General features: G+C 34.3%; 1 protein-coding gene across 9 annotated transcripts in view; it reads right to left on the minus strand.

The window, feature by feature from the left end:
• USP15 (ubiquitin specific peptidase 15) overlaps positions 1 to 25,508 on the minus strand; it is a 133,217-nt gene that overhangs the window by 59,033 nt on the left and 48,676 nt on the right. For 5 of the 9 annotated variants that reach the window (XM_063074725.1, XM_063074722.1, XM_063074727.1 and 2 more), the window contains 2 exons: positions 21,580 to 21,641; positions 597 to 683 (listed from right to left, as the gene is read on the minus strand). In XM_063074725.1, coding sequence (XP_062930795.1) covers positions 597 to 683; positions 21,580 to 21,641 — 149 coding nt within the window. Of the gene's footprint in view, positions 1 to 596; positions 684 to 11,247; positions 11,365 to 21,579; positions 21,642 to 25,508 lie in introns of those variants that run through there. The other 4 variants (XR_010021328.1, XM_063074724.1, XM_063074729.1 and 1 more) reach the window with 2 other exon arrangements.

Consider the following 25,508-nt stretch of genomic DNA (forward strand, 5'->3'; position numbering starts at 1 on the left):
TCCATAGTCAGATGTTATAGTGAAGGCCAAGTGAGTTTCAAAACCTCTTTCTTACAGCAATATGGCACACACTTTTACATAACTTCTATAAATTCTAAGATTCTGAATTTTATTTATTACAGGGCAAGAGAATTGTTTCTCTAAACTTCTTTAAGAAAATTGATTACCTTTTTCATAAACATAAAAATCTGTGTATGCTTTCCAGTTAGAATCACTGATACACATTTAAAAAAAATACTTTATTATAGGTGGTTACATATCTAGTTCTAAAATGACATCTGAAGTTTATATTCTTCCTACAAAACTGAGTTCTAAAAATTTCTATATATATATTAATAATTAGTGTTTAGAATGTAAAATTCTGAAAGTGGTTTACTTCTTTTAGTGTTACAGTATGTATATGTATTAAGTCAAGAAGTTTTATAACTGTGCTTTCTTTCTTATGAAGTTATTCATGGAAAAACTGTCCAGTAATTTAAAAGAAAACCAATTTTAATGCATTAAGACTTTTATCCTAAATTTTAGATACAAGAGATTTTTTGCAACCACAATAGGGCGATCAATTAAACAAAGACTTTTTAAGATTCAGTGCTTACTTTCTGTTGTTGATGTTGTTATAATTATTTGATAGAGCTGAAGGAGAGATCTTTGGTAAAGCTGAAAAATTGGATGCACCTGGGGACCTTTAAAAATATGAAAATGTTAAATTAGATAAAAAATGAAAAATTTTGAAATTAATCATGAAATAAAGAAAAGAACTAACAGATGACAATGTTTGTATTAAATGAATGCTGGAAAACAGATTTATGAGCAAAATCATTATATATCCTTTGATTTTCAATTTCCAATGTATTTTTCCTTATAAAATATAATGATACAAAAGGGAACTATTTTAAAATAAAATTTATCAAATATGCAACTTGCTATTATTCCCATAAATCTACGAACCCATATACCCATTTCTGAGTTCAAGTAACCATTACTAAAATTTTACAATCAATTTCCAAAAATCAACAAATTAAAACATTGCACTTATTTCTCAGTAGGTACCCTGGCATTCTAACTATACACAACACTTACACAGAGATCAGAGAATGTTACCAATATTTAAAAATTTAAGGAAATAAGGAGAGAATAGCATAAGAGAATTCCAAACATAATTCCCAAAAGTAGTATTAGGCCAAAGTTCTCTCTGGAAAAAATGAAAAGAGATAAATCTGTCTATGTAATATACATCTCACTAATTCAGAATCTTTTTGGAGAAATCCCAATTAGTATTGACATTTAATCAACAAATATGTTTTAGAGGCATGATTACAATCAACAAATCTATTATAAAGAAATGATTAAAGTTCTTAAAGGTCTCTGAAAGATTTAATTTCTCTTATAATTTTGTTAGTAATTTAAATTTACTATGCAACATGTATAGCCTGGTAAATTGATTAGTCTACATCTGGGCTATTAAAAGCTAAGTTGTAGTCCAGCAACTCAGTCATTGTAAAGTCTAAATTAGTGAGGCCTGAAGTGACTAGTTTTTAAAAATTACTTTATTTCTTCTACTCAGGTGCTAATGAACAATGAAATGATTAAAGGGAAGGAAAGTATAATTGACAAAATCTGCTTTTAGATAATTTGGATTTAGCTAAATATATATATTAAAAATGCATTAAACAGAACAAATGGTGGGTAATAAAATTTCTTAAATACAAAAAAATTGAATTAAACTTTTGAGTTTTACACATTATGAAATCTTAGTAAAATCTTTCATCCTTTTGAGGAGATTCTTTTTGCAGATGAATGCTGTATATAAAGATTACATTAAGTAGGAATTCTATTTAGGTGCCTTTCAGACAAAAGTCCCTTTAACAAGATTTCATTTTACTGTACTATGCTCAAAACACAAAATATAATCCACCAAGTTTTAATATAAAATAATGCAGAGACTGCATTTAAAAAGTAACTTTAATAATCCTAATATACTCAGGAACTCATTTTAAAATATCAAAAGAAAGATAGAAATATCCTGGCATTTTTGACTCTGAACTAAATTGATTAGAGACTGAGTTATAATGAATTAAAGAGTTTAATTTTTTAAAATGTGATTCATTATAACTTAAAACCAAAATGTTACCTTTAATTTTACTTATTATAAAAATTATGGAAATATTCATTACTTCATCCAAGAAAGTAGCTAAGGCACATACATATGAGGGTACTAAAAAAAGTTTGTGGAAAAACATAACAGAAATATAATATGAATCTTTCCATGACCTTTTCGTACCCTTATATGTGTGTATATATATATATGTATATAAAACACACACACACACACACACACATATATTTTTTTCTTTTTTTTGCCCATCTGTGGCCTTTTTTAAACTATTCATTAGCAACTCCACCTAAAAAGGAAGGAGAAGAGATTGAAATATCATGGAATTAACTTGTATTTTCATAGTAGTTTGTATGGAATTCATTCAAACACTGAAGTTATTTATTAAATAATTACTACATGCCTCGCCCTTGGTACATACTGGGAATACAAAGACAGACACAGTTCCACACCTCAAACAGCTCACTATCTAATAGGGAAAAATAACATATAAGCAAAATAACTACATAACAATATAAGTTTTATGACAAATTTTAATATAAAATTTTGTGGGCAGTGACATGAGGTGATTTTAAAAGACAGTTAGAGGTATATGTAGGAACTAGAAGTGACAGTATTTCAGGTAGAAAGAATAGCATATGCAAATGTATGGGAATGTAGAAAGCATATGTTTAGGGAATTACCAGTAAATTCAGTTTGGCTGAAAAAGTAGGAAGTATGCAGTGATAGGAACAGAAGTCAGTAAGGTGGGCATGATAATAAAGGGATTTTTATGTTCTATGATGGAATTTGGATTTTATCCAATTGTGCTAGGGCATGTTAAAAGATTTTAATATGGTATCAACAAAATCAGATTTGTATCCTAGAAAGATAACATGAAGAAGAGAAAGAGGCTGAACACTAGGGGATCAGTTAGAGGACTATAACAATAACAGGCGAGAATTAATAAGGGATGGAGTTAAGAAAGTGAAGTGGGCATGAGCAACATGTCTTAGATGTTTAGGAAGCAGTTCTCAAAGTATAGTCGATGGACCCTGGGGTTCTCCAAGAACCCTTCAAGGTGTCTGTCTGTGAGGTCAAAACTATTTTCATAGCAATATCAAGGTGTTATTTAAATGTATATTTCCTCTTACATTGGGTGGACATTTGCACTGACAGCGCAATAACGGTGGGTAATGCTTCTGGCACCTTAGCATGAATCAAAGCAGTAGCACTAAACTAAACTAGCATTGCTGTATTCTTCACCACCCCAGAGTAGATAACAAAGTTTCAATTAAGAATATCCACATTAAAAATATATAAATTATTGATTTTATTCTTGACCATTAATTTCAATTCTTTTTAATATTGTCTGACAGACTGGGAAGTCTGCATAAAGCACATCTGCTACATACTGAAGAACCATGACTGTCATGGGGAAAAACGTGTAATTATATGAATTACAAGTGGAACTAGTCACTCTTTTCATACAACTCTTTTCACTATTTTACATAAAAGAACAAACACCTATGGTTATTCAAACTTGGCTATACAGCAGACATTTTCTCAAAAACAAATGAAAGGAGTCTGCCACTTCAAGGAAAACAACTGAAAGTATTTGTTGCTGAGCTTTTTTTGATGTTTCAAGATGGCGGCGGCTGCGGCGGCTGGCGCGGAGTAGCTGAGGTGGAAAAGGTGGCCACTGGGCCTCAGGCAGCCGGGAAACTTGTGGACCTTCCTCTCGCCATCTCTTAAGGGAGGACCGCTGCTGCTGACCGGTCGTGGGGGGTGACCGCCACTTTGCCCCCGGCAGGAGAGGCTGCCTCATTTACAGGCAACAGCTTTGAAGTGTGGAGCAGGAAAAGAACTGTTTCTTAGCTGCAAAAGCGAGTCTCGAAACAGGGAACACGGCGCCAGGGCTGCTGTGGATGCAGCCAGGATCCCGGAGGCCGGGGCGCGGCCAGCTGCCCTATTCAGGATTCGAGGTTTCAGGCCGGCATTAAAGAAGATTCCTGGGAGCGCCCGAGCCGCGCCGCGACTGAACAGCCCGAGGCGGCAGTGGCCGAGAACTGGGAAAGGCGGCAAACCAGAGACAGAGAGCGAGCACCTGACTTGGCACAGCACTGTGAGTGACCCCTGGCACAGCTCTGTTCGGGGGGTGGATGCCCACGCGGCTCACGCCTGCACCACCAGGCCACTCACGGCCCAGTGCTGCCTCCATTTTCCCAGGTGCGGGCAGCTCCGCCCTGCTCGGCCATCACGGAGCCCTCCCACTTGCTGGCCTGGCGCCGGGCTTTCCGGAGCCTGCGGACCGGCCTCCGCTCCCACTCCCTCTGTGGTTCTCTGGCGGGGCTGGTGGCGGGGGGCGTCCCGGGCCAGTGTTGGGAGGGCAAGGAAGTACGGGCGGGCCGACTGTCACTCCACCATACCCTGGACTCCGGCCCCAGGTAAACTCCCTGTTACTGGGAGGCAGATACCATCTCTGCGGCCACCAGTTTGGAAAAAAGCCTAACGAATTTCTGGTTGGGAATAGTGTGGTAGGAGAATTCCCAGGTCCGCTTGAACCTGCCGGAGAGCAGGCTGCAGGTGGGCGCTAGACTCGGTTTATACTGGGGGGATACAAAGGTGAACAAGACCTGAGAAAGATCTACATAGTGCTACAAAGGCACCCAGAGAGACCGGTCGTCTGTGCCCAGCAGAAACCTGGTAGACTTCCTGGGCGAGGCGGTGCCGAGCAGGGTCTTGAAGGCCCAGCTGATAGACGAGGGGTGCAGAAGACACGCCCCAGCCCAGCACAGTGCGCACAGAGTGGGGAGACGTGCGGCCAGGGAGGCGGAGACTCGACAAAAACCACACACCCGGTGGGGTTGCCACTGCACGATCCAACAGCCTGGGCCAGAGCACACGGAAGAGGGAGAAGTCCTGCACAGGAAGTGAAAGCTCAATAGAGATCACACACCCTGTGGTACGTGATCCACCAGCCCAGCAGAGTCCAAGCTGACCAGAAAGGTGGCTCCCCGGAGAAGACCAAGACCCGAGGCAATCACACACACAAGGCACTAGAGGCCAACTGAGCAGTCATGGAGGGAGCCATACGAAATTGGCAACCACAGCAACATCCTAGTTAGTCATTAGTCTCAAACCGGTGGACTGTGAAACCCCCTGCCACAATGAATAAACACCAAAAAAAAGATACCAGAAATACAAAAAATCAAGAAAGCACACCACCAAAAGTTAATAAATCTCAAACTCTAGATCCTATAGAACAAGAAGCCCTTGAAATGACTGACAAGGAATTTCGAGTGATAATTCTAAGGAAACTGAATGAGATACAAGAAAACTCAGCTAGACATCATGATGAAATGAGGAAAAGTATACAGGATCTGAAAGAGGAAATGTACAAGGAAATCAATGTCCTGAAAAAAAATGTGGCAGAACTTGCTGAACTGAAGAAGTTATTCAACGAAATAAAAAACACAACGGAGAGTTTAACCAGCAGGCTTGTCGAAGTTGAAGAGAGAACCTCTGAACTTGAAGATGGGCTGTTTGAAATAACACAAGCAGACAAAAAGAAAGAAAAAAGAATCAAGGACATGGAAGAAAATCTGAGAGAGATATCAGACAACCATAAGCGATCAAATATCCGAGTCATGGGTATTCCAGAAGGGGAGGAAAATGGAGATTCCATTGAAAACATATTCAACAAAATAGTGGCAGAAAACTTCCCAGGTATAGGAAAAATCACAGATCTTCAGATCCAGGAAGCTCAACGATCTCCAAATGTATTCAACCCAAAAAGACCTTCTCCAAGACATGTCATAGTCAAATTGGCAAAACTCAGATATAAAGAGAGAATCTTAAAAGCTGCAAGAGAGAAGCGTCAAATCACCTATAAGGGAGTCCCAATCAGGTTAACATCAGACTTTTCATCACAAACACTAAAAGCTGGAAAGGAATGGGATGATATTTTCAAAATACTAAAAGACAAAGATTGCCAGCCAAGAATACTCTACCCTGCAAGGCTATCCTTCCGAAATGAGGGGCAAATAGTATATTTCTCAGACAAACAAAAACTGCGGGAGTTCACTACCACAAGACCACCCTTACAAGAAATCCTCAAGGTTTGGTTCCTGGTTTGGTTCCTGAAAAATAACTACCACTGCCATAAAAACCCAAGAAAAATCTAAACCCGCTAGTATAATAAAAAGGGCATTCATGAAGAGAAAACAAGCTAACAAAACACTATCTACAACCTAAGGAACCAACAAACAAAGAAACCAAACAGTAAATCAGAAAGCAAGGAACAAAAGACACCTAAGACAACCAAACAACCAACAAAATGCTAGGAATAAATCAACACCTTTCAATAACAACTCTTAATGTAAAAGGCTTAAATTCCCCAATTAAAAGACACAGACTGGCTGACTGGATCAAAAAGCAGGACCCAACTATATGCTGCCTACAAGAGACCCACCTCACCCATAAAGATTCACACAGACTAAGAGTGAAAGGATGGAAAAAGATTTACCATGCAAACAGAAAAGAAAAACGAGCTGGAGTAGCTATTCTTATATCTGACAAAATAGACTTTAAACTAAAAACCATAAAAAGAGACAATGAGGGACACTACTTAATGATAAAAGGACTGATCCATCAAGAAGACATAACAATCATAAATATGTATGCACCCAATGTTGGAGCAGCCAGATTTATAAAACAAACTCTATTAGACCTAAAGAAGGAAATAGACACTAATACCATAATAGCAGGGGACCTGAACACCCCACTGTCAATATTAGACAGATCATCTAGGCAAAGAATCAGTAGAGAAACACAAGATCTAAACAAGACTCTAGACCAATTGGACTTGGCAGATATCTACAAAACTTTCCACCCAAAAACCTCAGAATATTCATTTTTCTCATCAGCACATGGATCATTCTCCAGGATAGATCACATATTAGGTCACAAATCAAGTCTCAATAAATTCAAAAAAATTGGAATTATCCCATGTATCTTCTCAGACCACAATGGATTAAAACTAGAAATTAATAACAAACGAACCTCTGGAAACTATACAAACACATGGAAATTAAACAGCATTCTACTTAATGACATATGGGTCCAAGAAGAAATCAAGCAGGAAATCAAAAAATTTATTGAAACTAATGAAAACAATGATACATCATACCAAAACCTGTGGGATACTGCAAAAGCAGTATAGAGGGGAGAATTTATTGCATTAAACGCTCACTTCAGAAGAATAGAAAGATGGCAAGTGAACAAACTAACACTTCACCTTAAAGAACTAGAAAAACAAGAACAATCCAAACCTAAAGTTAGCAGACGGAAAGAAATCATTAAGATCAGAGCAGAACTGAATGAAATTGAAAACCAAAAAACAATTCAAAAGATCAACGAATCAAAAAGTTGGTTTTTTGAAAAGATAAATAAAATTGACAAACCATTAGCATGGCTAACAAAAAAAAGAAGAGAGAAGACTCAAACAACAAAAATTAGAAATGAAAAAGGCGATATTACAACTGATTCATCTTAAATACAAGGAATCATTCGAGACTACTATAAACAACTATACGCCAACAAATTTGAAAATCTGGAGGAAATGGATAAATTTCTGGACACACACAAGCTCCCAAAACTGAACCATGAAGACGTAGAAAATTTGAACAGACCAATAACAATAAAGGAGATTGAAGCTGTTATCAGAAGGCTCCCAACAAAGAAAAGCCCAGGACCAGATGGATTCACAGCAGAATTTTACCAAACATTCAAAGAGGAATTGACACCGATTCTTTACAAACTATTCCAAAAGATTGAAACGGACGCAAATCTCCCAAACTCATTCTATGAAGCAAACATCATCCTGATACCAAAACCAGGTAAAGATATAACCAAAAAAGAAAACTACAGGCCAATATCCCTGATGAATATAGATGCAAAAATCCTCACTAAATTACTAGCAAACAGAATACAGCAACACATACGAAAAATTATTCATCACGATCAAGTGGGATTCATCCCAGGGATGCAAGGTTGGTTCAACATACGCAAATCAATAAATGTGATACACCATATTAATAAACTCAAACACAAGGACCATATGATCATCTCTATAGATGCTGAAAAAGCATTTGATAAAGTTCAGCACTCATTCATGACAAAGACCCTCTATAAGTTAGGTATAGAGGGAAAGTATCTCAACATAATTAAAGCCATATATGCCAAACCCACAGCCAATATCATCCTGAATGGGGAAAAGCTGAAAGCTTTTCCTTTAAGAACAGGAACTAGACAAGGATGCCCACTCTCACCACTCCTATTCAACATAGTGTTGGAAGTACTAGCCAGAGCAATCAGAGAAGAGAAGGAAATAAAGGGCATTCAGATTGGAAAAGATGAAGTCAAACTGTCCCTGTTTGCAGATGACATGATCCTATATATCAAACAGCCTAAAACCTCTAAAAAAAAACTGCTGGAATTGATAAATGATTTAAGCACAGTAGCAGGATACAAAATCAACACACAAAAATCAGTAGCATTTCTTTTCTCCAATAGTGAACATGCAGAAAGAGAAATCAAGAAAGCCTGCCCATTTACAATAGCCACCAAAAAAATGAAATACTTAGGAATTGAGTTAACCAAGGAGGTGAAAAATCTCTATAATGAGAACTACAAACCACTGCTGAGAGAAATTAGAGAGGATACAAGAAGATGGAAAGATATCCCATGCTCTTGGATTGGAAGAATCAACATAGTGAAAATGTCCATACTACCCAAAGTGATATACAAATTCAATGCAATCCCCATCAAAATTCCAAAGACATTTTTCTCAGAAATGGAAAAAACTATCCAGACATTTATATGGAACAATAAAAGACCACGCATAGTCAAAGCAATGCTCAGCAAAAAAAATAAAGCTGGAGGCATAACACTACCTGACTTTAAGCTATACTACAAAGCTATAATAACCAAAACAGTATGGTACTGGCATAAAAACAGACACAGTGACCAATGGAATAGAATAGAGAACCCAGAAATCAACCCACACACTTACTGCCATCTGATCTTTGACAAAGGCACCAAGCCTATTCAGTGGCGAAGGGACTGCCTCTTCAGCAAATGGTGCTGGGACAACTGGATATCCATATGCAGGAGAATGAAACTAGATCCATACCTCTCGCCGTATACTAAAATCAACTCAAAATGGATTAAGGATTTAAATATACACCCTGAAACAATAAAACTTCTTAAAGAAAACATAGGAGAAACACTGCAGGAAATAGGACTGGGCACAGACTTCATGAATACGACCCCAAAAGCACGGGCAACCAAAGGAAAAATAAACAAATGGGATTATATCAAACTAAAAAGCTTCTGCACAGCAAAAGAAACAATTAAAAGAGTTAAAAGACAACCAAGAGAGTGGGAGAAAATATTTGCAAAATATATATCTGAAAAAGGATTAATATCCAGAATATATAAGGAACTCAAACAACTGTACAAGAAGAAAACAAGCAATCCAATTAAAAAATGGGCAAAAGAGCTAAGTAGGCATTTCTCTAAGGAAGATATACAAATGGCTAACAGACATATGAAAAAATGCTCAACATCACTCAGCATCCGGGAAATGCAAATCAAAACCACATTGAGATACCATCTAACCCCAGTTAGGATGGCTAAAATCCAAAAGACTATGAACGATAAATGCTGGCGAGGCTGCGGAGAAAAAGGAACTCTCATACATTGTTGGTGGGACTGCAAAATGGTGCAGCCTCTATGGAAAATGGTATGGAGGTTCCTCAAACAATTGCAGATAGATCTACCATATGACCCAGCTATCCCACTGTTGGGAATATACCCAGAGGAATGGAAATCATCAAGTCGAAGGTATACCTGTTCCCCAATGTTTATCGCAGCACTCTTTACAATAGCCAAGAGTTGGAACCAGCCCAAATGCCCATCATCGGATGAGTGGATACGGAAAATGTGGTACATCTACACAATGGAATACTACTCAGCTATAAAAACGAATGAAATACTGCCATTTGCAACAACAAATTGGTTAGTCCTACATGACATTTACGAAAAATCTGGAATTTAGAAGAGTGATAGGCTAGAAATATGATATGTATTTGTATCACTCTGAGCTAGGGGTGAGGATTAGCAAAGAATCTATTACCTGATTCTGAGCATCTACTATGATATGAAAGAAGAGGTCTTCAGACAGAAATCTGCAGAATATCAATGCATTTAACGTCCAAGCAGAGGTCTCGTGTATAGCCAGTGAAACTGTGCACCGCGCCATGCCAGGGAGGGCCGACTACAATGTGGTTGATGACCGCTAAAACTATGCACAACCCATACAACCAAATGTGGTAACCCTGAAGAGGAAGAGAGCTAGACAAACAGAGGACTGGTCAGAGAGGTGAGAATAGTCCTTAAAAAAAAGGTGGAGGGCTAATCAGTTAGTTCAGTTAGGGAGAGCACAGCCTTATAACCCCAAGGTCATTGGTTTGGATCCCCATACCAGCCAGTCCCAAAAAAAAGAAAAAAGAAAAAAGAAAATAAGGTAGTATTATGGATTCAAATTCAGAGAATTTCTTTTAAGAGATAGTTATCAAAAAGAAATATTAAGAGGTTAAATAAACTAGGTTAAAAAAAAAAAAGAAAAAGAAAAGACAAAGACTTTGTTAAACCCTAAATGGTGGTAAGGAACAGTAAGTACAGCCTTTTTAAAGAAGTTGGATGTCAAAGAAAGAAAAGCTAAAGAATGGTGTTTGGAGGAAGTTTACGGTTTTTGTTTTTAAATCTGGATATATTTGTTTATGTTCATAGGCTGAGGGGGAAGATGACACTGGAAAAGAAACAAAAAATGAACTGGTGTCTACTATATGTGTGGCAGTATGCTAGGCATTTATATGTAAAAGACAGCAAGGTCAAGGAAGCATTGGGATAATTACTATAGGTAGAGAGATTGTCCTTAAATACCAAGGTCAGAGAGAGAAAGATGGATGAAGTATGAACATTTTAAAAAATGCTTTTACAGATATTACTGATGAATAATAGCAGTTCATTTATTTATTCTGATTCCAACTTCTGACCTAGATTACACATAGCCCAATCTAGCTAACATTTGTGGAGTCAGGTTGACTAGACGGTCTGTAGATGATAACCAGAGCCCTTTAAGTTTTCTTTCTGAGATGTAATGTGGAAATTACACTGTTCATTAGCAACTCTGCTCTCGTGGCTTTCTAGAGAGAGGAGAGAAGAAATGCTTAGAATATTATACATTGAACTGGATATCAAGCCACTTACCTAATATTAAACTAATTTTGGCCAGTTTGGGCTAGGTGTAATACAAGACAGTGATGTATCTCTTAAACAAGACAGAAAAAACACATCAATTTAGCTGAAATAGTTTTATAAAGAGAGAAAATTAAACCTTACCCCTGACAATTAAATGTTTGTAGTATCTGAATTCCCCTATGCCCAATATGTTTCAACTAAAAGCATGCAATTCAAGGCTAAGGTGACCTTCTTATGTCAACAGAAAAACACAGCTTGCTCTTGGTAAGTTAACTGAATAGTTAACATACATGAAAATCTAACACCATGTTGAGCAACCAAGATATAGTCAAATCTGAATGCTGACACAGCAAAACAATTATTTAAATATTTTTAGTTATTTTCAAACCTAACATTATAAAACAACCTAAGTTTATAAAATCTAACACTATAAAACAAAAATTATATTATTAACAAAAACAAGACCAACCTTAAATTCTCCATTTCTAACAATCATCCTAAGACAAGTTCTTGGAGAAAAAGAAAATTTTAATTCTCTCAAAAAATTAAACACTTCTACAGTTATGAGGTACAGATTAGTTCAGTTCAATGAGCATTATTGTTGTGTTTCTCTTATATGCCAGGCAGGGTGTTAAGTACTTAAAGATACACAGAAGAAAAAGTTTAAGGGAATTTATATATAAATTGCTTCATTTTCTTTATTTTGACCATATAATTTTATACACAGTATAGTATTTATACAATAAAACATTCCAGCTTTTAAAAATGAAATTAGTCACTTTTCTTCAGCTGTCATGAATCTCAGCACCAAACTTGCAACCCATTTTTATTTTAAACTTTGTTATAGAAAATTCGAAACATACACAAACCATCAAGTACCCAGTATCAGTCACTCAGCTTCAAAAATCAACACTCTACCACTCTTACTTTATCTATTATCCCCTTAGCCTTCCCTCCTCCCCGTTTTTGCTGGACTAGTTTAAAGCAAATTCCAGACACCCATAATTTCACCTGTAAATACTATATTATGCATCTTTGACAGATAAGGGATATTTTTTGTTTTAATCACCACATACCATTATCAGTCCCAATCTAATACCCAGTTCATATTCAGTTTTTTTCCAAACTGTCTCAAATGTATCTTTTTCCTCCTTGTTGGTTAGTTTGAATCAGAATACAAAAAAAGTCCACACATTTGCAGATCAACTTTAATAACTACAAAGGCCCTTACTGGTCCTATTAGTTAGGTTCTACCTGATTTCATTTTACTGTGACTACATTTATTTTCCATTTGCCCTGATTTCTATATCTATTTATATAGTTAACCTTGATTTATATGTTACTATAAATTGCTCAAATCCTTTTTGGAACAAATCAGGGGAGAGAGAAAGAAAGTATCTAATAGTTATTTGTGAATACCTGTGAATATCTAGCATTTATAGAACTCTATACTTAAATTACATTCATTTACACATGTAATATACTCTCTAAATTTTCTAACATCAATTAAATTTAGACATGGCCTTTAAATACTGAATCTAACACTGGTTAGTCTTGACTGTGTCCATGCTCTGTTTGATAAAACTTACAGACAAGGTATTAGGTTATACATTACCTTCCCACAACAGAAAGTAAATAGAAGTTTTAGATATAGAAAAGATTTGCTTAACCCATCTGCATTTATAGCAATCCAAAGGAAAATATGCATAGACATTTAAGATCTTAATGAACATTAAATCGAGTAACCTCTGAGTACAGAATTATGGGGTAATGTATTTCTGTATATGCCTAAGCATTTACAAAAAGGATTTGGAGATTAAACAACTAAAATAACAAGAAAAAAAAAAACAGTTTATTGGTAAATAATAGGAATAAATAGGTAAATAATAGGAACACAGGAATGAAGTTCGTATAATATTATTATGAAGCCTTTGTCTTTAGGTGACAAACTCATAGAAAGGGCATATATATTAAAATAACAAACAGGTTTATAATGTAGTTACTCTCCCTCTCCAGGAATCCTGCTTCTCCAACCAAGTCCCACTTTATCTTTCTTCTTTCAGTACATTTCATGATGAGTACTCTATTATCAGCTGTTCCATTTTCTGACTAGAGTATTTACAACCTCTATCTCTTTAAACAATGGTCTCCATTTGTCAAGTACATTAACCCTCTCTGTTGTCTATCTCTCCCAACTTTGCAACATTTAGCATCGCTGGCCTTCCCTGTTTTACAGAAGCTCTTTTCTCTTGGCCTCTAACAAAACGGGATCCATATTTTCCTGAACCTTCATGATTATTTTTTCTATTGGATCCTTTTTCCCTCTAACACTACTTTGGGACACCTTTAAGGTTTAGTCTATTATTCTCTACATTTTTGATTAGATAATTCATACATACTTTTATTTCCTACTTGTAGGAATATGACTCCATACCTTTAGTTCTTATTACTTCCCAAGCTTTGGTTCCCTATCTTTAATTGCATCCTAGGCAATTTTGTTTGGCTATTCCATTACCTCAAACTTTAGTGTTAGAAAAAGCCATTCCATGTCTGTTTGTTAATGAGAGCAATAACAAGATAAAATGGGATAAAGTGAGAAAGAAAAATTTAAAAGATTCAAAATGTCTTTAAAAATGACAATGAATTGCAGATTTTGAATAATGCCCCTACATTTATGGCTCAAAGGTTGCATTTCAAACAGAAGACTGATACTACTAATTTAAAATATATGAATATGAATAAATGACAAGGAATGAAAAAATGCTTCTTGAGTCATCCTCTCAACTCCCATAAGCCAAAATCACTCAGCCTCCTACTTATAGTAGTTGAACAAGATTAAAATTGGTAACAAATTAGTAAACTTTCATAGAAACTTTAAGAGTTTATTTTCTGTGATCTATGATACCATACCACTTACAGTACAAAACAAAACTATTCATAACCAAATCTACTATTTCAAATAAGCAGAGACTATCGTGCTTACAAATATTTAACAAGTGTTGGTATAGCTTATTAATTATTAAAATAAAATCAACACTATTTGTGATGCTTCCTAATACATATTTAAGTGATTTTTAACCAAATAGGTTTATACACCATTTCCAAATCCATTTAGCTTTGTAGTTATATATGCAAAATATGTTTAATTACTCTCTAAAAAGTTCTAAAGAAGTGTGAGTGGGCCCAGATGCAGGCAAGAAAGAGCATACCCAGGGTCCTAAAGCAGGAGCCAAGGGCAGCATCTCCAGGAGCACAACAAAAACATCACTTCCACGAGGGTGGCCCACCACAGACACTACATGGCCATGGCTGCTGCAAAAGCAGTGGATGCCACAGCAGTAGCCATAACTACCATGCAGGCAGCCCACCACACACCCAACTACATTGACACAAGGAGAGTCACCAGCAGAGACTGAAAAAGAAGAAGATGTCTCTCTCCTCAAAGCCTACTCTAGAATAATAGAAAAAACAACTGCTCTACCTGATGACCAGACATCAATGTAGAAATATGAAAACCCAAGAAAATATGATACCACCAAAAGAATACGGTGATTCTCAACTACCAGACCCCACAGAGCAGAAAATCCCTGAAATGAATGAAAAGGAATTCTGAGCAACAATCTTAAGGAAATTCACTGAGATAGGAGAAGACTCAGTTAGACAACACAATGAAACAAGAAAAAAAATCTAAGATCGAAGGAGGAAATTTACAAAAAGATTAATACCTCAGCAAAGAATGTAGCATTTTAATACAGGTGTTTACAAGTATAAATTTTCCTCTGAGCACTGCATGAGCCCTGCTTCCGAAAAATTTTAATATGTTGCTCTTTGACTTACCTCACAGTACTCTCTAATTCCCTGTGATATTTCTTTTTACCCATTGTTTATTTAGAAGTGTTGCTTAATGACCACATATTTGTGAATTTTCTAAATTTCTTTCTGTTACTGTGGTCAGAGAACATATTTTCTATGATATCAGTCTTTAAATGTATTAAGATTCGGCCAAAAATAAATAATTAAAAAAAAATTTAAAAATAAACATATAGTAACAAATGAAATTTCTAAAAAACAAACAAGTGTGTGTACAATATCAACATAGATGGTGTAAAAAAAAAAAACAACCTCTAGAACAAAAACAGAACATTGCAGTCACATAGATGCTTATTATTTGTCCTAAACAAACAAGTAGTATGCAATGGGTTTATTTATAAAGTGCTTCCTCTCTCCAAGGAGAGTACTCAGGGACAGAGTGCTGTAAAATACTATTATAGCACTAGATTAAGTTTATACTTAGTGTTTCAGTCATCAATTTGGACTTCTGTTAATCAGAACACCACAAATGGCAAAGGGACAATGTATGAGCAATAAGTATTAGCGTGGTTTTCCATTTGATTTTTTTCAGCCACTCATGCCTTATCTGGTTGATGGTAAATTCTTCTCTGGATGTTTTCTAGTCCATAAAAACTGCCCCTTCAAAAATCATCAATGACCCCTACATTTTCTTCACCAAATACTAATCACATGTCTTTTGTCAATGTTTTATGAGTAACTGATGAAAATGAGTGAATTCAAATTCTAATGCTACCCTCCTAAGACAGAATTTTTACTTATTTCAGAAAAACAGCAAAATTTGGATTTTTTTCTTTGTATGTTAATAATTTCAAAGGCATTCTTTGAAATAATTACACCTAAATGAAGCCACACAGAAAAAAATTAATAGTCTAACTTAGTCAAAATTTAACAAAGCCATACCTCAGAGGCCATGGCTAAATAAGGTGTTGATATTAAATTTTCCGGTAAAGTAAGTGTTGACCTATTGACGTAGGGTTTCTCCTCTCTTTAGGAACCCCTAGGCTTCTACAGTTATTCTACTTAAAAATCATTTATTAGAAATACAAGATTTAACTAGCCACACACATCTTTAATAGATACTTAGACTATCCACCCAATGCTAGCATCCATGGAAAATAAATGGTCAAATTTAACAGAATAAAAAAAAAATTCAGAAGGGGGGAATACTTTCTGAGAAGTTGTAAAAAATCAGATACTTAAAAACTAGATTAGAAATGCAAGTTCTCACATGTTCTCACTTATTTGTGGGAGCTAAAAATAAATAAATAAATACACAAATAACCTGGGGGTGGGGAAGGAAGAAGACACAACAATTACAATTCCTTGAAGTTGATACGACAAGTGAACAGAAAGGAGGTTGTTGGGAGAGAGCGGGGAGAGGGAGGGAGGTTTTGGTAATGGGCCACAATAATCAACCACGTGGTATACTGACAAAATTAAATTTTTAAAAAAAATGCAAGTTCTGAGAAAACTAATTAGCACTTGAGTATTTTAAAAATATAACAGAAATACAGATGAAAATTTCAAATTATATGTTGATATCTAGCATAAAAACACAAATAGAAGTTTTGAATGAGTATTTTTTAGGTAGTTCTTAGATTTCTTAAATAGACTTTGGGTTGTTTTAGGTGCTAATTACAAGCATATATATACGAAGGGTCTTCAAAAGTTTATGGTAAGTTTTACATTATCTTTTAATTCCATTTTTCCATGAACTTTTTGAAGTGCCTTTGTATTTTATTTTTTGTAACTACAGAACTAAATGTTTTAAGCAAAATTACATTTTACTGTTAACATTTTTGAATATTTAGCATTTCTTCTCAAGTAGCCCAAAAATCTATGCTTCAGCTGAGGATACATGGTTTCAATTCTGATCAAAATGGGCCTAATACAATTTTAGGACCTTCAGAGCACTTAAGTTCCTGTTTTCAGTGGTATAGAAAAGTCAGACAAGTATGATACTAACACACTTTCAAATGTGCCTACAGTAGTAGTATTCTTATATTTTCTGCTTCACAGAAAGCACCTGAAGTGCAAATCCTGGTGCTCACCATAAAGATTTACATTCTACTGGTCTGGGGTGGGAAGTCTGAAAGCTGCTGTCTATGGTGGTCCACATAATACATGTCAAGAACCATTACCTACAGAATTTCTCAAAGCGTAGTCCTTAGACCAACAGCACCAGCATCACCTGTGAGCTAATTAGAAAAGAGCTACACTCAGATCTACCAAACAGAAATTCTGGGGATGGGGCCCAGCAAACTGTGTTTTAATAAACTTTACAGGTGATTTTTCTTTCTGTCCCCAAACTACAGCTATATTTTTCCTTGGTTTTTGACACACTAGGTAAGAACTGGTTATGTACTATGCAGTATGAGTGCTGGACAGATCCCAGGGTAGTGATGTTTTATTAGAACTAGCATCTTTATGCCATCTTGAGGGCCAGGGGCTGTCTTCTGACACATATGATGACAATTTTGAGAAGTATAAAACAAGCTGCTCTATATTTTAATATTTTAAAGTTTCTTCTTGAGGACCTAAAATTACATGCCCTCTGCTGGAGTTGAATTTGCCTATGTTACATGTGCTTATAAGGTAATTTCAATGAATACACAGACATTCCATTTTTTTTTTTTAAAGCAGGCATTTGTCCAGAAAAAAAGAATCTGTATCCTTTCTTCAACCGCACAAATATGAAGAAAAGCAAGTGATACTTACACAAACTTTTCCCCCTTTTTCCCCCCTGATTCTGTGTTTTAAATTTATATAAATGGTAGCGAATTATAAATCTCATTCTGTTTTTTTCCCTCTTACCTATTAAATATCTCACCACTAATTCATTTTTTTAATTCACGCTACCAGGGATAGATATTTAGCTAGGCTGCCTCCAACTCCCCACTATCACAAACAATGCAGGTACAAAGATTATATCCTCAGGAACCTGGGTAAAAATTCCTCCGAGTGCTGGGTCAGAGGGAGTAAGCATTTCTGATTTAATTAAATACTGACTAATTTATAGAATGGTGACACTAGTTTACAACCCCATCATCAGTACATAAGACTTCAACATCTTATCTAACACTGCATCAGCAGCCTTTTAAATTTTTGTCATTCTGATGGGTGAAAGGTAGTCACTTGTGCTTTATTTTCATTTTTTCTGATTACTAGTGAGTTTGTCTATTTCCTCATCTGCCTGTCAGCACTTGGGCCTCCCCCTATGTAAACTACCTATTCATATCTTTTGTCTGTTTCTTAAAGCTATTTTTCTTTGTCTCTGTTAATTTATAGCAGTTCTTTATATATTATAGGTATTATTCCCTTGTAGGTTTCTGATGTTCCAAAGCTGACATTTGACTTTTAACTTTGTGTATGGTTCCTTTAACAGAAATCCTTAACTCTGATATAATCAAATACAACAATTTTCCACAGTATGTTCTGTGATCCCTATGATGTAGATATTCTCCAAAATCTCTTTAATTCACTTTAGAGTTTTACATTTTTTATTTGGGTCTTTAATCCTCTGGAGTCAGTCTTTGCATGTAATGTGTAAGGCAGGGATCTAGCTTTCTTTTTCTCCAAATACCTAGTTCTCCTAATAAAATCTACATATCCATCTGCTTTAAGGAACCTCACTGCCTAAGTGGTGCCACATTATCATACATTAAGTTCTAAAATGTACATGAGTCTTTATGAGCTCAATAGTTTATTCAGTCTATTTGCCTTTACTTTGCTACCATCCATCATACTGTTTTAATTTCTATAGATCTGTAATAATTCTCAATATCTGGTAGGTCCAGTGCTCTTTCTTTCCCTCCTCTTTATCAAGACTGACTTAGCTAATCCTTGACCTGTATTGGTCTATGCTAAATTTAATAAGGAGTTTGTCAAATTTCTCCCTCCCCAAAAAGAATTTTGAATAGAAGGCACTCACATGATAGATTCAGAGAAAATAGGCATTATTAGGTTAAGCCATATATAGTACATGATAATCTTGTCTTCTGATAGAATTTTTTTCCATAAAGGTTTTATGAATTCTGAATTAGGTCAATTTTTGTTACATTATTTTCTAAGTAGGTTACTAATGGTATATAACAGGGGTCAGAAATCTATGGCACACAGGCCAAATCCATGCTTTTCACCTGCTTATAAATAAAGTTTTATTGGAACACAGCCATGCCCATTTGTTTGCATTGTGTGTAAGGCTGCTTTCATGCTACATCAGCAGAGTTGTAGTTGTGACAGAAACCATATGGTCCACAGAGGTGAAAATACTTACAGTCTTTTATAGAAAAGATTGCTAACCTCTGGAGAGAGGAAAAAAACTATTGGTTTTTATAAATTGATCTTATTTTAGACAATCTTGCTCAAATTACTCAGTTCTGGTAGTCTGCTGATTGATTTGGATTTTACGTAGTTGACTGTATCATGAAAATGGTGAATTTTATCTCTTTTTTCTTATCTTACTTACAGTCTTATTTGGATTGTGTTCAAAATTTCTCAAAGAAATACAATGTTTCCTATAGACTTTGGGGACACAGACTTTTATGGAGAATTCTCTTTCATTCTTAGAGTCGTTTCTGAGAGTCTTTTCATACACAAGTGTAATTATCACCAAAAACATTTTTTTTGGATTTTGATAAACTATCATTTGCAATTTATGACATTTTGCTGTGTAGTATTTCTTCCATTATATAGTGAGTGGATACTTTTTATGCTTTAATATTTGGGATCCCTGTTAAACTGGTAGATTCAGTGAAGACTGAGCCTCTTAATTGTACTTCTGTGCATCTCCAGTATACTACCTTCATTCTCCAACATTTTTATTGCATGTGTATGGTGTTAAGTATTATCAAGAAATTGTGTTTTCTTTTACACAAAGCAAGTACTAAACTTATTTGAGTAAATAAAAATGATATTGTACTAACAGAGAACAAAATAATAAAAGAAAATATATAATTAGACTTGTCTTTCAGGTGAAAATCAGTGATTTAAGCAGAAAAGATTTCAAAATGTTTAAAACTCATGGTATTTTTATATTAATCCACAAACAATTTTGTAATTTAAAAAATTATTTAAAGATATAGTAAGTACGTAACAATCTAAACATGTTAGAAAAAAAGTGGTTCTGATCTAAAGACTAAAAGTGAATATTCACAAAGAAAATATTCTTAACTTCCATATCTTCATCAGTTATGAAATCTACATGATTCAGCCTATAAGCTTTATTAAAAGTTCTACGTTTATACTAAGTTCTACTCTTGCATAAAAGAATAAAAATCACCTCCACAAAATTAACATATTCAAGTGCCTTCTCATGACAAATTCAATTGAGAAAACTTTACACAAGATAAAAAGGATAGAGAAACACTTATTAAAGATGCATTTTAGTTTTGAAGAAAACTATGTAGTAGGTATTTTTTTATTTGCTAGGTTAGCATTTGCTAAATTATTATTAAGTAAAAATCATTATTTTAAGGATTTCAAAATATAGGTTCACAATCCCTCATCAGAAAATCCAAAATTCCAAAGCTCTGAAAACTTACAAACTTTTTCACAACTCATTAGGCAGCAACCTAACCTGAACTAATAAAAGGCTATTTACAGTCCTTATTTATCCCACTTACCATGAATATTTGCTGAAGGAATATTAATGTGTTTGATTACAAAGTATCCTCTTGGATTCTATAGAAATATTAAGATAATAGGTAGGACATGTACCATATTACTTCTCAAAGATTTAAAAATATGAATATTGAAACACAATTGGCCTTAAGTATTTTTGATAATGGAATGTGGATCTGATAATTCCAAAAACAGTTAAAATGATTCCTAATTCTTCTCTCATTTACTATCAAAAGCAACTCTTACAACTCCTCTCTCTCTCTACTTGTATTTTTATGTCTTAACATATATTTAAATAAACAAAAATACTGCTTTCATATCAGATTCATTTTGGTAAAAAACCATTTAACACATACTTACAAAAAATCACAAAAGCTTCAAAAACCCCAAAATGTTTAGTGATTTGACTATATTAGACGATGTAACTTTCTCATTTAAAACATATTTATACTGTACTTTATTCTAAAAGAGATTTGAATCGGAAGCTTTTTAAATTGTAACATTAATTTCAGTGAAAATTTAGATAACTTCTACACTATGAATAAAATATTAAAATATAAACAAGGTATGTATTTTTGCAGTGTAGAAATAGGCTTTTTTTTTTTTTTTTATCATTCTGGATTTCATTATCTGAAATCAAAGGCTTCAAAACCATGCAATAAGCCATATGAAGTGGGAGCACTTACTTAGGAGTAGAAGGACCCCTTGGCCATGTTCCATCTTCATTTTTCTGTTCTATCACTAACACCTGCAAATATGACACATAAAAGGGTGTTTTTCCATAACTCTGAAGTTAAAAAAAAATAGCTTTAGAAGATTAGTTGAATACTCTAAAAAACTAAAGTAATTCTGTGATTATTTAAAGAACACAGTAGACAAGGTAAAGAGGTATGAGGGCACTTTGAAAACTTCATGGAAAGATTCACATTATCTTTTAATTCTATTTTTCCACAAACTGTTTGGAGTACCCTTATATTTGCATTTTGATTTGAAAGCTGGGCAAGGAAATCAACAAGACCTCAAATAAAAGAAGTGAACAATGACAGTGAGAAGGAAAGAAGGTAAACTATGAAGAAAATAATTAGTTCTATGCTTCAAGTATAATAAAGTTTAAACCAAGTAAATAGAATATAAATTCCTTGAGTTTAGAAAGTATGTTTTCTGTTCATATTTGTAGCTTGTAACATATGACCGTGCAAATAACAGACGATCAATAAATGGTTATAGTTGTTATCAAACATACTGATGTATGACCTTAGCTAACTATTATTATGCAAATATTGAACAGTGGCACAGAAAATCCCAAATTACACATAAACATAACTCATTTGGGGCTTTGAAATTAGTACGTATTTACAATATCACTATACAAATTATAGAATCTTTTAATTAGATGAATGATAAGGTCACATTTATGAGAATCAGACTGTTGTAGCATGGTTGAGATAGACAAAAATCACCTCTAATAAATGAAAAGTACAGGCTAAGGCAGAGCTATACTTTATTCTAAAACTTCCCCAAATCCTTCCTCACGTCTTCCAGTCTAAAAAGCCTTTCTTCTAGTTTTAAGTATAGAAGAGTCTGTGCAAAGAAGAAAAACTTAGCAAAAATAATTAAATTAGCAAAAGATGTGAAATATCAGTAAGAAGTTAATATCTAAATTTCCATGGGAAAACTGTATATAGACAATATGATTCGAAATAAATCCATGGCATTACAAATTTGAATACATTCTATATATTCAGTTTCATTAACTTTTTTTTAAAGTTACTATTTTGTGACCTACTCTACATACTCTTTGTAATACATTTTTGTGGACTGTATGTTTCTTGGTCATTTATGAATTGGCACTTGTAACAATGTAAACCAAGTAACCTAGCCATGTAAAATGTAAGCTTGTTTCAGAATACATGTAAAAAATAATAAAATATTGATTTAAAAAAATTCATGGAACCTTATTGAAAGATTATGCAAATTAAAATATTGTCTTTAAAGAATCTAATATTTCATACATTCAAAAAACTCATATGATGTATATAAAACATACAAAGAATAAGTGCATCGTGTACCTTCCATCCTGATTCCTTACTGATCACATTCTTCACTTACCTACCAAAGACAACCACTGTCTCAATTTCATAATTATCACTCTGATACAGTTGTATATATTTTTAAAGATTTATAAAATAGAATAGTGAAAAATTTTTAACTTCTGAAGAAAGTTTTCTTTTACTGCAAGTTATAACTGCGGTGACACCTATATACCCACTACATATATATAAATACAGATATATAAACTTTAAAGTTTCAACCAAGTAAATAGAATATAAATTCCCTGAGTTTAGAAAGTATGCTTTCTGTCTGTATTTGTAGCTTATAACATACAAATATATATATAAAATACAGATATAAATATATATAAATACAGATATATAAACTTTATAGTCATTTGAAGGACTTATGTCAGTTATAGAACAAGAGGTTTTAGCTACAGAAATTTTCTTCTTTTTTGTTTTTGGCAGCTGGTTGGTAAGGGGATCTGAATCTGTGAACTTGGGGATATAAGGCTGTGCTCTAACAAACTGAGCTAACCAGCCAGCCTAGAAATTTTTAAAACCTATGCATTTAATATCATTGTTTAACCATAGCACCTTAATTCCTAACAGTATTTGTACTTAAAATTTTGTGTCTTTTACAACCACAGATATTAATATTGGAGGATATCAGAAATGTTAAAATTCAATCCTTTGTTCAAATTTATCATTTTCTGAATAAAATTTTGGTTAAAGTTAAAACTTTTAAAACTAAGGATAAAAATATTTTTAGAATGACTTCAAAATTTAATTAACTTAAAAACACACACAAGAGAGAGAGGGAAAGACTACCTATTTTGGGAGGCAAACTTTTCAATTATATATCTTTGTTTCATTATCTAATGAGATACTTTCAACTTTAGTTAAAAAGAAAAGTTCAGGATAGTGTTTAGTTCATTTATCAGTCAGAAAAGAATTTTTTATAAATTTGGAAAATTTAATTAGTTTGAAACATTTCTGTTTCAAAAGATCAAAAGTCCTTAAGGATATTTAATCTTATTAAACTAATTTATTCTCTCATCTGCAATTGATAAATGCATACATATCAAGAACATCAAATTACTTAATTTGTCTAAGCTTCAGTTTTCTAGTGTACATTAACGGGAGAATAACATTCATTTCATAGGGTCACTGAAAGATTTAAAGAAATAAAGAAATAATTCTCTGTATTCCAAATTGTACTTCTGTTACTACCTCAAGCCCTAATGAATGGTAACCAAGCAGAGAAGTGTATGTCTATTGAAAGACAGAAAGAGGGAGCTGGCAAGCTAGGGAGGGGAGAATTAGCTAACCAGTGGGGTTCCAAGATACTCACCTTAGCTTTAATCAGGTAACTTCCTTTTTAATTGTAATACATTTTGGATTTTGTAGGATTTCACTTAAGGATACAACAGCTAAAATAAGTTTTAAAATCACTGGTTCTTTTTAAGAGCCTAGTTATAATACTTGACATACGGTAGGCATTTACTAAAAACTAATTTCCCTCAGTGTCTCTGAATTTTTTCACAACTCAGTATTGCTGTGAATAGTAACTTGTAAATAAAACAGAACAAAACAAAAACTTCCACATATCGGAGTACCAGGCACTGTGTTACATACTAAAAAATAAATAGGACATGAAGCCTAACCAAAACAAGCACCTCATAGTCTAACTGGGGAGCTTAATACATAATAATTAAAGTACATAATGAATGATACAGAAGACATACATGTATATATATGTCATTATGAAAGTTAAGGGAGCACTTTTTTCTCCTAAGTACAAACATCCTGTACCTCAAAAGATATTGAGAAAAATATGGAAAGCTGAAGAGATGATGTAACATTTGAGTAGGAATGTGAAGGATGAATAATCTGATCAGTCCATATCATAGGATGAGATAGTTAATTTTAATATGTGGATGGCTAAAAGAACTTTTTGTTAGATAGATGCAGGGACTCGGAAGAAGGGTACATCAAGCAAATGGAATAACATATGTGAAAGCATAGTGTGTTTAGGGAACTATAAGCAGTTCAGTTTGGTGTTCCTAGAGTGTAAACCACAAGGTAAAAATACTCTAAAGATGCTGGAAGACTAGGCAAGATGTTAAACCATGACTTGCATGCTGGGTTAAAGTACCTGGACTTTATAATCATTAAAGAGCCAGAAAAGGTTTATGAAAGGGAAATAATAAGGTTTACATTTTAGAATGAATATTCTGGCACAAATAAGATGGAGAGGACACATACAGAGGAACTTGGAGGTAGAGGCACCTGTTAAGAGACTATAAAAGATAGGGCTGGGAATGGAACAGAGAGATTAATTCAAGAGAGATTCAGAAGACAGAAATAGTAGGATTTGCTGACTAAACATTCTCATTTCTCAATACATTTATTGCTTTGGATTACACCATAAAAAAAGACCATACTGGGACATTATACCTTCTAACAGGGGTTGGCAAACTATGGTCGACTTAGCCCACTGTTTGCTTTTGTAATTCGTTTTAAATTCGTTTATGTATCATCTATGGCTGTTTTCACGC

The sequence above is a fragment of the Cynocephalus volans genome, chromosome 12 (genome assembly GCF_027409185.1).
Source record: "Cynocephalus volans isolate mCynVol1 chromosome 12, mCynVol1.pri, whole genome shotgun sequence".
NCBI classification, from domain to species: Eukaryota; Metazoa; Chordata; class Mammalia; order Dermoptera; family Cynocephalidae; genus Cynocephalus; species Cynocephalus volans.